The following is a 15317-nucleotide window of genomic DNA, read 5'->3' as shown; positions in this document are numbered from 1 at the left end:
GTCAGGTTGGAAATGTAGGTATTTTGACCTTTGCTGAGATCGAATGTTTCTTATTTCAGACCAGCTTGCTTCCTTTGTTCCACAGTGCCCATTCTGCCTTGGTTGAATCAATGTGCAGTGGAAGGCAGTTTGATCAGTAAGTCAGATGTTATCTGAATTTCTGGCTTTTCTGGCAAGAGGCAGGTCTACCAGAGTTAGAAGAGGCCATGGTGGTCGTTGCCTGTGATTTGTTTAGAATTGGATGCTACATTGGAGGTTGCATCTTCCCAGACCAGTAGTGGTAAATTTAGCATTGGGGACAATTTGTGGGGCTGGTGGTATATGCCAAAAGGCAGAGACTAATTATTTACATGGCTAAGGAAACCATATTTCAAGAGCGTTTATCTAAGCTATGCTCTCATGGGGTATCTAACATGTTGTGTAATGTTATCTAAAATGTTATGTAGACTAAATGTTTGTATCTTTGTATATGTACATGTATGCAAAATATACCTTGGGGATTTTATATCTTTCACCATTATAATAAGTGCTTAGACCAATGTATTAATTTTGGAATTAGTTACTGTCATCATCAACTATATACAAACATTAAAATTCAAATTGGTACCAAAGTAGGACATGATCATTTTTTTTTATTACAAAATACAGTCATGTCCATAGCCTCAGAATGAAGAAGAACAGGCTTGGGGCACACTTGCCTCTCTGCTCTGTCCACCCGAGGCAGCACTCCCAACTCGTGTTTGCTTTTGGGTTACACCTGCCTGTCAAAGCTGTGTACGTGTATAGTCACTTTCCTTGATGCATTACTCTGTCTCACACTTTGTAGATTCTCCATTGTTACAGGGGACACACAGAGTCCTGCCAGGTCTCTTTCAGATCACTGTTTCCTTGGTTTTTCCATCCACTTCTGTCTTCCATGCTTGTCCTACATCTTTGTGTCACAGCATTTTCTGTCACTCTAATGAAATACCGAAGCTGGGAAGAAGTTCATTTAGCTCACAGTTTAGGGGACTGAAGGATCAAACAGTATGGTGATGACTCTGACAAGAGTCCCAATGGGTGCGTCACTCCACGGTGGATGACATCATGGTGGATGCATGCAAGACCACAAGCCTAGGAAGGAGCCTGGAGAGTGGCCAGCCTTGTTCTTTAAAAACATCCTACTCCCAAGTCCTGACTCAGAGTCCCATGAGAACTACCTTAATCCTTTCTGAGAATAGTATCCCCAATGACCTAAGAACTCTCTTCATTGTCACCGCCCCCCCCCCAAATCACCTCTTCACACTGCTTCAGTGGGGACTAAGCTCACAACATAAGAACACGTGGGGTTCATTCAAACCATATCTAAGCCATGGTGCCATCAGGAAATTTGATTCTAATCTGGTAAGCATTTGTTTTATCTCTTAACAAAATCCCTATTGGGCACTTCATACATAAGGAAAGTATTACTTTTAGATATTCTTAAACAATAAAGTACTTTTTAGCTATAGTTCAATATTTAAAATACAATAATTATTTGCATTATGGAAATGTGAGTCAATTAGAAGTAGTTCTTCTAAGAAATTATTAAAATTAAAAGTTTAAAAGAGAATATATCTTTTAACAGTTTACACACTTTCCTTTCATAAATGCATTCATTTAATTAAATATTTATTAGTGTGTGTCTGACTGCTTGTAAGTAGTATGTTGCTTTACTGTATTAGTAATGACTCATTGATTTATGTATTTTCCTTTTTATCTTTTAGACAAAATTGAAGAAGCACAAAAAGAGCTTAATGGAGCAGAAGTTTCCAAAAAAGGTAAATTAAATTCGACCCTAGTATAAACTTTATTACTGCCCATGTAGATAGTTCATAATTGCAGCCTGAACAAAATCAGTCACTGTAAACAGGTCACAGAATTAAAAATTGGTGCTTCCTCATTACCTTAGACTAACTGGTACCTAAAGTCCTATGGACTCTGCTGTGTGAACTATTTTAGCTACACAGCGTATTCTAGAACTGTTTCTCACATACTCACATACTGATGGGCAAACAGCCTGAATGCAAATCAGTGGAAGAACAGTTGAATCCAATGTAGCAAATTCATATTTGGAGATATCAGCAGCGTTAGCAAAAATGTTCATGATTTCAGTTGGAGGTGATAACTTATTGTTAAATAAGAAAAATTAGGTCAGGTACAGTGTTTTATGCCTGTAATCCCAGCTATTTGAGATGCAGAGATTGGGAGAATAGTGGTTCGAGGCCTGGCAAAAAGTTAAGCGAGACCCCCATCTGAAGCAACAAGCTGAGCATGATGGTACGTACCAGTGATCCAAGCTGTGCAGAAGGCATCATTAGAAGAATAGTTGACTGAAGCTGCCCCGAGGTAAAAAAGAGACATTGCCTGGAAAATAACTAAACAGCAAAACAAAACAAAACAAAACAAAAAAGCCCCAACAACAACAACAAAACACCCTGAAAACTTGATAGGCGGAAAGTGGTTTCGTGGCAGAAAGCATCTTGCCTTTGCAGGTAATGTAAAAGTACACATGATGCAGAAGAGCGTGAGGGAGAGGGGTAGCGTCCCCCGTATCTGTTAGTAAAACTCGTGTTCTTTCACTGTTGTGGGGGAGTAAAGGGCTCCATACATTGTTTATTTGGCAGTAGCTTAGCTAAATAGGATTCCAGCGGAAAGCCTTTTCTTTTTTGAAAATTTATTTTCTAGATTGATCATTGATTGAGCAGATGTCTTAGAGAAAATAATTTCCTGCTATCCCATTCTCCACCTCTTGGAGCAACCTGTGCACCACCAAGATGATTAAGTACAAGGTGATGGATGGCAGCCTTAAAGTGTCTTCTTCCCTACCCCTCCTCCACAGGGACCGGGAATGGCCATATCCTATCTGACAGAGAAGCAAGGCTAGAAAGGGTTAGGGAGGTTGCCATAACTATGATGACCCTTTGAGAGGCTGCCTAGCATCCCTTCCTTCCTTCCTCACACTGCCATAGCTGTGACACTGGGACGTTGGGTTAGGAGAGGCCTTGCTTCTTAGACTTCTTGGTCACAGCTACTCATGGCTTTGAGCTGCTTCAAGTAGCAGAATCAATGTGAGCTTGTCTTTCTTTCTTACTCTTGTGGCAAAAGTTTTCACAAAAGTGAGCTAAATGCCTAATAGAAAGAAGGAAGGGACAAAGGCTCTAGAAGAAGAAGTTGGGTGACGAGCTTCAGAGTAACGGAGTGGGCTGCCATTGGCAGGCTGCACTCAGCTCAGCCCAAGGTGAATACCAAGGGAGCGTTGTTCCGTGCCAGGCGCTGCTCACAATTACTACTTGCCTTTCATTTTAACACAGAAATTCTGTGGCAAATTAAAAACAAAACAGTTTTCTTTTCATGTATAAGTACAGAATATTGTCAGTTCCTCTTTAACAATAGGAGGGAAAAGTCTTGGAAATGACTCTGGAAGTACTGAGCCTTCTCAGCTCTCTTCTTGCTGAGTTCCCTATTTTTCTTAAAGGAAATTCATTTCTTCCATCTAAGACCATATTATAAAAGTATGGGCTTATTTATTGTTTTGGGGTTATGATGAGTCCTCTGCAGTAGATCATTTTCCTCCATATCTCTGAGATGCTTTTGGTTTTTCTCACCATGAAAGTCCGAGTAAATCTATTTGAGTTTTGGTTTCACATTGCAAATGGATCTAAGGCTTTTGTCTCCATTGAAAGTTGTTTGGTCCCAAACTTAATGGGTAGTTCTCCTCCCTCTTCTTTTCATAATTAGTAGCACAAGTAAATAATTGATTCTCAGAAGTATCCATCTTAGCAGTAAACTCTTAAAAAACACGAAACTTGTTCATTGAGAGAGTAAAGGAGGTTTTCCTATTTTTTAACATTTTAAGAAGGGTAAATCTGTTTATTGTAATATGGTAGGATAGAAACTAGCTGTGTCAGTCACACATACACAATAAAGAGATGCAATGAATTTTAACAGTGTGCATGTCTCATTCTTTTTCTCTGCTTCCAAATGAAAATCAGGCAATGTTAATTTGATTTATTTTGATTTTTAATCCATCTGGGATAAATAGTAGCATGTACCATTCACACGTTCTCTGCAGTTCCATTGTTCTTCCTTATGGCATTGTCTATGTTCTTAACATGCATTGTGCTTGACACTGTTTTCAGTTATTGAGCAGAATTTAAATAAAATAGTGATTGTCACAGATGTGGTAATGGGACGTGAGTAAAATAAACTAGAAAGAAAAAATTTGATCATTAGGAGAGTGTTATGGGCCATTTCTTGAGTAAACTTTAATTTTCATTCTTTTAATATTTTATCATACAGCGTGACACATAGATTAACATGTGTAACGCATTAAATTATAACAGCTACCGATGAGGTGGTAAGGTTGGACCCCAGCCCCCAGTGCAAGGACTGCAGCGCTCTCCTGCCCCTCCCAGGCTCCTCTGCACCACATCCGCCCTTACGAAGAGGCATTAACGTCTCAATTTTGTGATCATCACTTCAGTGCTTTGCACAAATGATGCTCTCTGAGTGGGCATCCCTGACCAAGGTGGGGTTTTGTTTGTTTTGCCTGAGTCTGAACCTAAAATGCAGTGATGCTTTACAGTCTCTTCAGTGTTTTCACTTGGCCTCACCCAGCATCGCATGCAGCTGCTTTTCATTGTGGTCACAATATTCATTGAACGACACGCTTGTTGCATTCCTCTACTGAGAGATTTGAGCTATTTCTGTCTGTTGCTGATCACAAACAGGAGATGGTTCCATATCCTGGTACCAGGTGTGAGTTTTCAGGGACATACTTAGGGAAGGTGAATGTCCACCTCATGGAACGATGCTCAGTTGTTTCCCCAAGTTTTTTTTAACTTCTTGTATTCTCACCATGACTGTTTAAGAATTCATTTTGTGCTGTCAATACACGATATTTTCAGTCTTTAACTTTTGCCATTGGAGTGGATATAAACTAGCATTTTATTTTGCACTCGATTTATATTTTCCTAACTACTAATGTTAAAAGAAAAACTTCAGACACCTTAAGTTTAACAAAGTTTATTTGAGCAAGGAAAAATTCATGAGTTGTATAACACCATAAGGTGGACGTTTTTTAGATTCCACATAGGAATGAGATCAAGTGGAACTTATCTTTCTGTGCTTCTGTGCCTGGCCTATTCCATGTAATATAATACTGTCCAGTACTGTCCATATAATTGAAAATGACAGGATGCATTTTTCATGGCTGAATAGTATTTTACTGTGACTACACACCATGTTTTCTTTACTCATGCATCACTTGATGGACAAGTCAGTTGTTTCCATTTCTTGCGTACCATGGATAATTTTATAATGAACATGGCTGCTGTCTAATACTGTCTGTGAAGCATGTGTTGAGTTGATGCCCCTTTTGAGATCTGCTTCATATTAAGTTGCATAGGTGAACAGGTTTGTTTCCTAGCTCTTCTGCTGCTTTATTGTCTTGACGTACAGCATGCATTATAAATGAGTAACTGTATACAGCAGTGCAAATCCCTCAAGTTACTAATTTTCTTCAGTTTTTAATAACTATTTCTAATTTTCACTCCTCTATTTAAATTTTGGAATCTGTCTTTAAAACTTTTTAGAGTTTCGTTTGGATTGGGATGGGCAAGCTGACCATCCTCATAGTTTTAGGTTTCCTGTACATAAAGATGAAATATTTGATGATCTTATTTTCTTTGATGTCTTAGAACTTTCTCCATATGGATTGTTCTTATAAATTCATTGGGCTTATTTCTTGGAACTTTATTTGTTTAAACTTTTTTTTAGTTTTGCATTTCATTGAGTTTTGTTTTTGTTTTGTTTTTTTTTCCCCTGGTCCTGGGGATGCGTCATGCCTGCTAGGCAAATGCTCTGCCACTGAGCCACACCCCAGTGCCACTGATTTCATTCAGTTATTTGCTTCTCTGCTTGCTTGTAAAAGTTGTTTCTGGCTTTTGTTGGCACATTAAAATGCAGCACATGTTTGTAGACTGGTCTTTTATCAAGCGTCCAGCTGAATTCTCATGCATTCTGAAGCGCATTGGTACTTTCTTGTCTTATCAATTGGGGTAATCAAAGTTTTGTTCCTTGCTTCTGAAGTCATTGCTTTTTTTATTTACTCTCTCATCCTCCCTACTTGGCTTCAGTAAAATGCCAACAGAAAGCTGTAGTGTTGGCGTCCACGCTTTGTTCTTGATTTAAAGAAAATGCCTCTAATATTTCACTGAAAATGTGTGCTGTCTTTTTGTTTGTTTGTTTATTGAGGTCAGTATATTTTTTAACTGCTTAATGAGGTTATATTCTGTTTCTATTGAGATTTAAAAATCATAAATGGCTATCTTTATCAAATGTTTTTTCATAAATAAAAGATAATCTGTGATTTCATCTCTGTTTTAAAACTGACTTGCAATCATTTTATAAAATCAGTTTGGTCATTGTGTTTTGTCTTTGTAAGCACACTGTGAGCTTAGATTTTTAAATATTTTGTTGAAGAGTTTTGTGTCCGTGTTCAAGACATTTGCCTATAATTTTTTTTTTTTTTTGCTTGTTGGTAGCTTTCCCTGCCCCATTTTGTTTTAAAGTTACACTAGTTTAACTCAATAATCTGAGGACTGAATACTTATGCTTTTCATGAAGGCATTAATATTGGAAAGATGTCTTCATAGGCAATTCTTAAAACATATTTTGGCTTTTAAATGGCTAATTCAGTGTCTTTAATGATATATGGTTATTTAGTCTTCCTATTTCAATCAGTTTTAAAGAGTTGTATTTTTCTTCTAATTTGTCCATCTTATATAAGCACTCACAGTTACTGGCAAAAATGCATAGTATTTCTTCTCTTGCCATCTTTCATTGCTGCTGGATCATAGCTGTCTCTAGTTCTCTCTCTCTTTCTCTCTGCTATTGATTAAGCTCATAACCTTTCACTTGCTAGTCATGTACTCTGCCACAGAGCTTCATTCCCCAGCCATACGTGTTTTGCAACAGGGTCTCACTGTCCTTCTGCCTCAGCCTCCCAAGCGCTTGAACCCACCATGCCTGCCTGGCTGCTTTTCTCTTTCTTGATTAGCGTTATCAGAGAGTTCTGTTTTTCTCATCAACTTCTAATTTTTTAATACGCTCTTACATCTTTATAGTTTTGTTAACTTTTGTTCTTAAAATCTTTTCTCTTCTATTTTCTTGGGATTTATTTTGTTATTCAGATTTCTTAAACTGAAAACAGCTCATTCCTTTTTACACCTTTGTTCTTTTCTGCTGGGTCATTAAAACTCTTAATTTTCTTCAAAGTTCTTTCGATAGTTCACATGTGATTTTGTATTTACTAGTTTTATCAGTCTAATGCTGGCTTCTTTTTGACCTCTTTGTTAGAATTTTCTTTTTCCACATGGGTGGTTGGGGGGGTTGTATTTGTGTGCACGTGTGTGTGATTTGTGACTTAACTACATCATGGTATTGGTTGTTTTTGTAAAACTGTTTAGGATATCTACAATTATTTCTTGTTTCTGAGCACTGTATAATCAGATTTCAGTGCTCTACAAAAGTGTTCTAGATTTATTAGCGATCTGCATTGTTTAAATTTGCCGTTTTGCAAAAGGCATAAGCCAAAGTTGAAGTTCAATGATTTATTCCCAAGGAGCACAAAGGAAAATGTCGCCAGGACGATCGGAGCCCGAGTCTTGGGCTGTGCTGTCCTGATTTCACTCCATAGCCAGAGGAGAGCTGTGCCTTAGTGGTGGTCGAATGGCTGGTGTGTCACTTCTTCTGAGCTACCCTTTGTGTGACGACTGACATCAGTCACCTCCAGAAATGGGTGATTCCTGGAAACATGGTGAGGATTCAGGCGTGGGTAGAGAAAGATGGCAGTCTTAGGCTAGCTGGCATTCTGATGGTATCTTTTCTACACAGTTGTTTGTCAAACAACAGAAACCTACAGTTGCCACCGTGATCAGTAGCTTCTTCTCAGCAGCAGTGCTGTCCCTCTGGCATTTTATACTCCAGCCACCAGAATGTTTTTGCTGAAACAGTAATTTCTAATTAATGTGTAAATAAGGCCAGAGTTTGCTCACCTTCTTTCCTATATTGGGGTTTTGGGAAAGCTCCTTAGAATATGAATAAATTTCCAAAAAGTAATAAATATGATGATTCTCATTCTCAAATTATTTTTTAAACATTATACATGATACGTTTGGAAATGAAGTTTAATTTCTAACGAGTATGACTTAACACTATTGCCGGTGTTAATAAGACCAAGCTCTAATGCCCTTAACAGTCTCCTTAAAAATTCTGCTAAGTTAAAATAACGAAGAAAATTCAAAACATATATGTTTATTTAGGGGTGATGAAGTCCTCATGTAAGACAGATGTCTTAAGGGGCATAATGGAAAAGTCGAACAGATTTTGTCCAATTAAAATGAATAATGTTAATATAATTTGGGGTAAGATGAAAATGTTTTAAACATTCTAGGGGAAATATGTGTAGTAAAACAAAACTTAGGAAGCTCAGTTGGGATTTTGCATACATGGAAGAGCACAGAAATGAATGTTGACATAGTGACAGTAAAGACAGAGTATTTCCATAAAATGAGCTCCAGAGGATTTTCAAAGAAATGCATCAGGTGTATTGTTGTAGTGTAATACTGGTGAGAAATAGTTTAATGTATTATTGAGAAGTTGTGGTGCTTGGATTTATAAATTGTTAGAAAATAATGAATTTTAATGAGCATGTTAAGTGGGGATTTATTTTAAACAGTGTAACTTCTCTTAAATGTCCTAAAAGATGGGGGAAGGGAGGGATTAAAAAAAAACAAATGTCCTGAAAAATGCATCTTGTTTTCCTCATAAAGTTGTTACTCATTCATTTATTCAGTGAGCTTTTATTTGGCACCAGCCACTTGTTCTTAAGTCCTGAGAACTAGGAAAGAAAAGGTGTGAGCCGGAAAGGCACCGCAGGCTTTGGCTCAGCTCGTGCTCACATTGCCGGGGAGTCTGAACTGATGAGGTCGAGTTCCTGAGGGGGTCTGTAGACTGCCAACAGAGCCAACAAATTTCTTATTTCTTGGAAAAGAAAGTCTTCTCCTGCTTCTTCTCATGTTACATTACTTAGAATTTCAAATCAGGTTCATGAAATGTTCTCAGTGGCACAGACAGTGAATGCTGTGAGCTTGAATTACAGAAAAATTAGTGTCAATTTAATTATTTGTGCCATGCTTGTAAGTTAAAGCTATCATATGTCAAGCGTTTCAGTGTTTTGGGATTTGTAATTGCCAGATCTCAAGAAAGCATTGCCTTTCATCAAATAGATTGTGCCAGCCTCATGAGAGGCGATTCACACAAGAGAAACAAAGCATTTTCATACATCAGTGTGAAATAAATGGCTTTAAATATCCTGTCCTCCTGGTATTTGAGTGCAAAATCGTGAACCTGGCCTTCTTCTGAAATGTGGAGGGAAAGAACTTGGTGTTCCGTGTGTCACTGGTTATTATCTATGGAGCCAGTAACCAAATTAGAGACTTAGATAGCTAACATGATTTTAATTTCATAGAATAATTCATAAAATGATGCATTTTGTGAACTTTATAATGTGTTTCATTGAATTCAAGATGCTATTGGTTGTAAAATACGCAATAACTTTTTTTAGCAAGGGAAAAGTCACTGCCAATTAAATTATGACAAAATGCCGTTCTTACCTTTGATTAACAGGTGCACCCTGATTTCAGAAAATGAAATTCTTAAAATGCCCATCTATCTTAGATTCTATTCAATACGTATTTATGTCTGTCGCCTTGTTTTGTGACAGGAGTAATTACAATAATGACATGTGGATGTTGCTGTGTTGGTTACCGGTCCTTAGGACTGTGAAGGCAAAGAAATGGGTCTCACGGCTTTACCTGGGGATTCCTAGAAGAATAATATGGGTCCCAGGTTTTGTTTGCTTCTCTCCTGTTCTAGGGTAATTGACTCCATGCCGTATGCCACACACCCCAGTGTTTCCTAGATAAATGTTATAGGACAACTGAATAGGAAAGCGTGTGCTGGTTTTCTCTAGCTCTGTGGCTGTGTCTTCTATGGGGCCACAAAGAAAAAAACTGAAAATAAAAAAGCCACCTCAGATCCCTGTTGCCTCTGTAGAGACTTGTTTTTTTCCTCAGAGAAGGCAGCAAACATGTTGGATGAAACCAAGGGATATAATTTGTAGAGAGAAAGAGTAGAAACTAATTAAAAGGGAGGCAGATAAAGTGAAGTCAAATAAGGAACTGGAATCTAGAAAATAAAATTGAAAAAAAATACAAAGCAAAGAAGATATGGCAGTAACACAGTACCTTTTCACCAAAAATAATGGTCTTTTACTAGTTCACTATTCAGAATGCGTTTTGTGGGGCTATGCTATATGTAAGAAGTATCAAACACTGGAGGGTGATAAGTCAGAATTTTGCCCTGACCAGCAAGCCTGGGACATAAACATATTTCACTCAAAAAGAAATTAGAAGCATCAAAGACGCTTGTGTGTGGTGATGCTTAAGCATGGTCAGGTGCCAAGCCCCCAGTGGACACCTAAAACCATGGATAGAACCAAACCCTATATGCCTTTCCTACCCATCCATACCCACGTTAATGGTCAGTTTATAAATATGGCATAGTAAGAGATTAGCAGCAATAACCAGTAATAAAGAGCAATTATAACAAGGTACTATAACAAAAATCACTTAAAACTTATGAATTACTCATTTCTAGAATTTTCCGTTAATTTTTTCAAACTGCCATTGCCCACAGATAGCTGAAAGCAGGAAGCGTGAAATCATGGATAAGGGGCCCTCTGTGTGTCCTGAAGGCAGACCATGGAAGTTGAGCCCCAGCACAGGGGCAGGAGGAGAACACTGCAACTCCTGGCAGCTTCTGTCGTGGCAGGCCATCTACCTAGCATGGGGTTAACCACTTCCTAACTGTTTACCAAAACACTCTCATGTTAGACTGCCAGGCCCTCACCTCACTGCTCTTTGCCCCTCACCTGTCACCTCTCCAAACTCCTCCAGCTTGGGTTTGTGTGATCACATCCCAGTGTCACTGTAGTTCCTGCGCATACAGAAGGTCTTTGACAGATGGTCATTGAGTCAGTGAAGATGGATGGGTGGATGAGTGGATAAGTAGAGGGTGGGAGAGAATGGATTCCTTTACCTGACCAGCAGAACTTGTAAACCACATCCACCATTGCTTGTACTTCTCAAGTGTAGTTAAATAGATATTTATTTCCCCTGCTGTAACCTAGACGGCTTATCTGAAGCAAATTGTTTCTTTCAGTACCTTAAATTATCTGGTGCAGGGATGCATACCAATAGTGTGTGTGTCGTAGTAACAAAAATGCTTCATTCTTCAACCTAAAATAGAGTCTATGGACAGCTACAAATGGATCTTTTCTTGGGAGTTTATTTAATCATGAAGACTAGGACTTCTGTCAGTGTAGTTATGTTGTAATACCACAGCATCTTTTTAACCTGGTGTGGAAGGCTATGATTTTTTCTGAAGACCTGAAGATTCCAGGTTTCTGAAGCTTTAATAATACAGCCCAAAGCCTTCATGGTAGAGATGTTTATCCAAGGGATTTCACATTTTCTTGTCTTGGAAATACAAAACAATACAATTTAAACTTTTCTCGTTGACTAAGGCTCAGTGGTGAGCTGGTAAACTAGCTCAGGATGGAGAAGCAATGATTTGTAGCATTTGCCAAAGAGGTGCAAATGCTCCCCAGTGTGGTTGATTTCCACCTGCTAATGGTTGCGCCTTGCAGAATTCCTGAATATGTCATCATAGAGTGGTTTTTAGCACACACTGCGTAGAGAAGTCATTATCACATTGTATTCTTCTTGTGGGTTCAAATATAGTAGGAGAGAGAAGAAGCCCCAGGTTTAGAGATCTTAGAACTTAGAAAAATCACTAAGGTTTTTAGAATCTTTGTCATGAAAGTGGAACAAAAAAGGAAGCCTTTCACAGCAGAGAAATGTGACTTATTCTATAAATTAGTGTTCTAATTGAAGGCTGGACTGGCCTTCTACCAGATGGTTTTTGGAAATCTGCAGAAACACATCAGAATTATTTGGTTTTATTATCAGCACCAGATTTCTTGTTAGCAGTGCTGAGGTTTTTACCTTCTTCATTTCTACTATTTTATGTAAACCATGTTGTACACTTAATTCCATAGCACTTCATATCAGTTGTTGTCACTTTCCTGTTACCTTCTTTGCCAACCCTGCTGTGGCATAGCCACTGAGACCTGTCTTGAAGAACTAAGTTGATGTGACACTTGCTCTTGGGTGTTAGAATCAGGCCAGTGCTAATTGCACAGGTTAAATAAGGTTAATAGAACAAAGTCTGTTAGTGTATGCTTACTCACTTCCTCTTAGTGGTATTTTTAAAAGACGTGGTTATATAAAGTAGTAATTATAACAATGTATCATTGGGATGTAACATTTATAGATGTAATATACATAGCAAGAATCTTATTAAGGGGGTTAGAAAAGAGAAGACAGCTGCATAAGCAATGTTTCCATATCTCACTGGAATTAAGTTACTTTAAATCTGAAGAGATTCATGGAAGTTATTTCCTCTGTAGAGCTTCTACAGAGGAAATAATTAAAAAGAGAGATGGTGAAAAAAATTATTACAGAAACTGAAATGTTTTACCTAATATAAAAGAAAGCAGTAATGGAGAAGTAGAGGAACCAAAATGACATGACAGAAAACATGAGGTTAAGCGGCAGACATAAGTCCACCTATGCCAGTGGTAAATATAATGTGAACGGGTTAAACAGTCCAATCAAAAGGCCAAGATGGTCAGGCTAGATTGAAAACAAGGTACAACTGCATGCCATCTGTCTACATGATACACTTTAGATTCAAAGACACATATATGTGAAAGTGAAATGATGGGAAAAGATAATGCAAATAGCCAATCTAAGAAAGCTGGTATGACTATACTCAGACCAGACAAAGGAGACTTTAAGATAGTGATGCAGTGACATTTTTCTAATGATAGAAATATCAGTCCATGAAGAAGATAGGACAGTTATAAACATATATTCATCTAACAACTGAGCCCCAAAATACATAAACAAAAACTGACTTAGTGGAGGGAGATTTTAAAACACCTCAGCATTAACAGTTGGAGATTTCAGCACCCCTCTTTCAATAGTGAATGGAACCTTCTAATCAGGAAGTCAACAAGGAAATAAGATTTGTACAATGCTCTAAACCAACTAGACCCAAACAGCCCACCCAGCATCTTCAGAGTATCCATCTTCTCCAGCACCCATGAAACGTTCTTCAGGAAAGACAAGAACCTACGTTCAAAAACAGAGTACGAGTGAATTTAACAGGATTAAAATAATGCACAGTTTGTTCCAGCCACCACAAACAAAATGAGAAATCAGCAACAGAAAATTGTCTGAATCTGTATTGTCCCTTTGGGAGGGGAATGGCAGTCACCAAAGCAGCATTGTTACCATGTCAATGACTCAAGGCTTTCCAGCCAAGTAGACTAGATACAGCATTGTGAAATTGACACAGGTGATATTAGAATCAGCACACACAAGGAAACTAACAAGGATATAGGATGCTGGGCCTGCTTTCTCAAGTGTGTGTGTGTGTGCGCACGCATGTGTTATACATCTATACACATATATGGGACATACATATTTTTTTTGTCTTCCTTTGAATGGGATTTGATCTCAAACCTTACTTATAATCCACTTTTCCTAGTGCCTGAGGTTCTGGTCCAGCATTGCTGCCGTGTTCTGATTGGTTGCCAGTGTAGGTCCTTTAGGAATAGTTACAAATGTTAGCACAAAATATCTATAAACATATACACACACACATATGTATTTATACATAAATACATATGTGTGTGTCTATGTATATGACTGTAGTTCCACAAGGAAAAGAAAGAAACCATGAAGTTGTTCAAAGGCTTCTCCATGTCACTTTAACTGTTGCTCCTTTGAAGGCAATCTTTTTTTAAAAAATTATTATTCTATACTGACTATATTCTATAGCGGATGTATTCTAAGCTTCTCTATTTTAAAGAATTTTAGACTTGTCTTTGACTTTCACAGTTTCAGAATAGTGTGTGTAGGTTGATTTCTCTATTTATTTTGCTGTGTTTCATAAAATGCTCTTGAATCTGTAGGTTCATGTGTTTCTTTAGTTCTCAAAAGCTTTTCAGATCTTACTTCTTCAAATTGCCATCTCTTTACCTTTTGAGATTCCAAAAGGCCTCTGCACAGGTTCCTCTTTGTCTCAAAACCATACTTCTGGATTCTGCATCTTTTTTCCTATTATTACTTTCTTCTGTGTCATTTTGTGTCTTCTGACATCTTTCAGTTCAGTATCTTTTTCACTTGTTCTAATCTGAATTTAAATCTATCCAGTGAGTTCTAAATTTCATGGTATTTTTTTTCATTTCTTTCATTTATATTTTGCTTTTCAAATCTGCTGTGTCTCTTTTTATACCTTCTGGTTCTTCTTGAACAAAATAAGCATGCATGTTTTAAAGTCTTTGTATTTACATTCCAATGTATTGGGCCTCTGTGGATGTGTTTATGATATTGGTTCTCAGATGCCTGGTTGTCTGTGTTGGACATTTTATTTCAAAACTTATAGAAGCATTTTGAAGCCTAAATTGAAATCTTCATTCAGAGAAGACCAATTTTCTTCTGCCAGGCTTCTAGGAGAGCTAGCAGTCTTTGTTTCATTTTTTTTGTTTCTTGGGTTCTTGTTTGTTTGTTGGTACTAGGGCTCAAATCAGGGCCTCTTGGGCTTGGTAGGTGGGTGCTCTACCACGGAGACATGTCCTCAGCCCACATGTCATCTTCATCAAGTTTTTGGCATTGTGATTTTTTTTCCAGCCACTGAAACTGAGTTGTGTATCCACCATGCTTGGCTTGCATCTGGGTTCTTACTGAGCACTAGAATGAAACCTGTTAGGTTCCCAACTGAAAATATTCAATGTGTTTCCCATGCTTGGCCTCCCTGGATTTTGTCATTTGCTCCCACAGTCCTGCAGGCTGTCAGAACTGATCAGCCTTTTAGCTCTCCTTTGGAATAGGCAAACCCTCCCTGGGCAAAAGGAGCCCAAATGCTCTTCTCCCCTTTTGGACTTGATCCCCTCCTGGATCTTGACTCAGTAACTTTTCACTACCTTTTCAATGCTGACAAAATTCATAGTGTGTTTAGCTAATCTGTTGTCCTCAGAAGAGGTCTGAATTTATTGTTTAATTCTCCACTACCCCCTTATCAACAGGACTAGTTCTACTACC

At 38.0% G+C, this 15317-nt stretch overlaps 1 protein-coding gene across 4 annotated transcripts in view; it reads left to right on the top strand.

Moving 5' to 3' along the window:
- Hivep1 (HIVEP zinc finger 1) overlaps positions 1-15317 on the top strand; it is a 127858-nt gene that overhangs the window by 68614 nt on the left and 43927 nt on the right. For all 4 annotated transcript variants that reach the window (XM_074082898.1, XM_074082900.1, XM_074082899.1 and 1 more), the window contains exon 3: positions 1746-1799. In XM_074082898.1, the coding sequence (XP_073938999.1) occupies positions 1746-1799 (54 nt within the window). The remainder of the gene's footprint in view (positions 1-1745; positions 1800-15317) is intronic.

This window comes from Castor canadensis, chromosome 8, assembly GCF_047511655.1.
Source record: "Castor canadensis chromosome 8, mCasCan1.hap1v2, whole genome shotgun sequence".
Classification (NCBI taxonomy): Eukaryota; Metazoa; Chordata; class Mammalia; order Rodentia; family Castoridae; genus Castor; species Castor canadensis.
The sequence above is the reverse complement of the archived record's forward strand: the minus strand, read 5'-3'. Positions and strand labels throughout refer to the sequence as shown.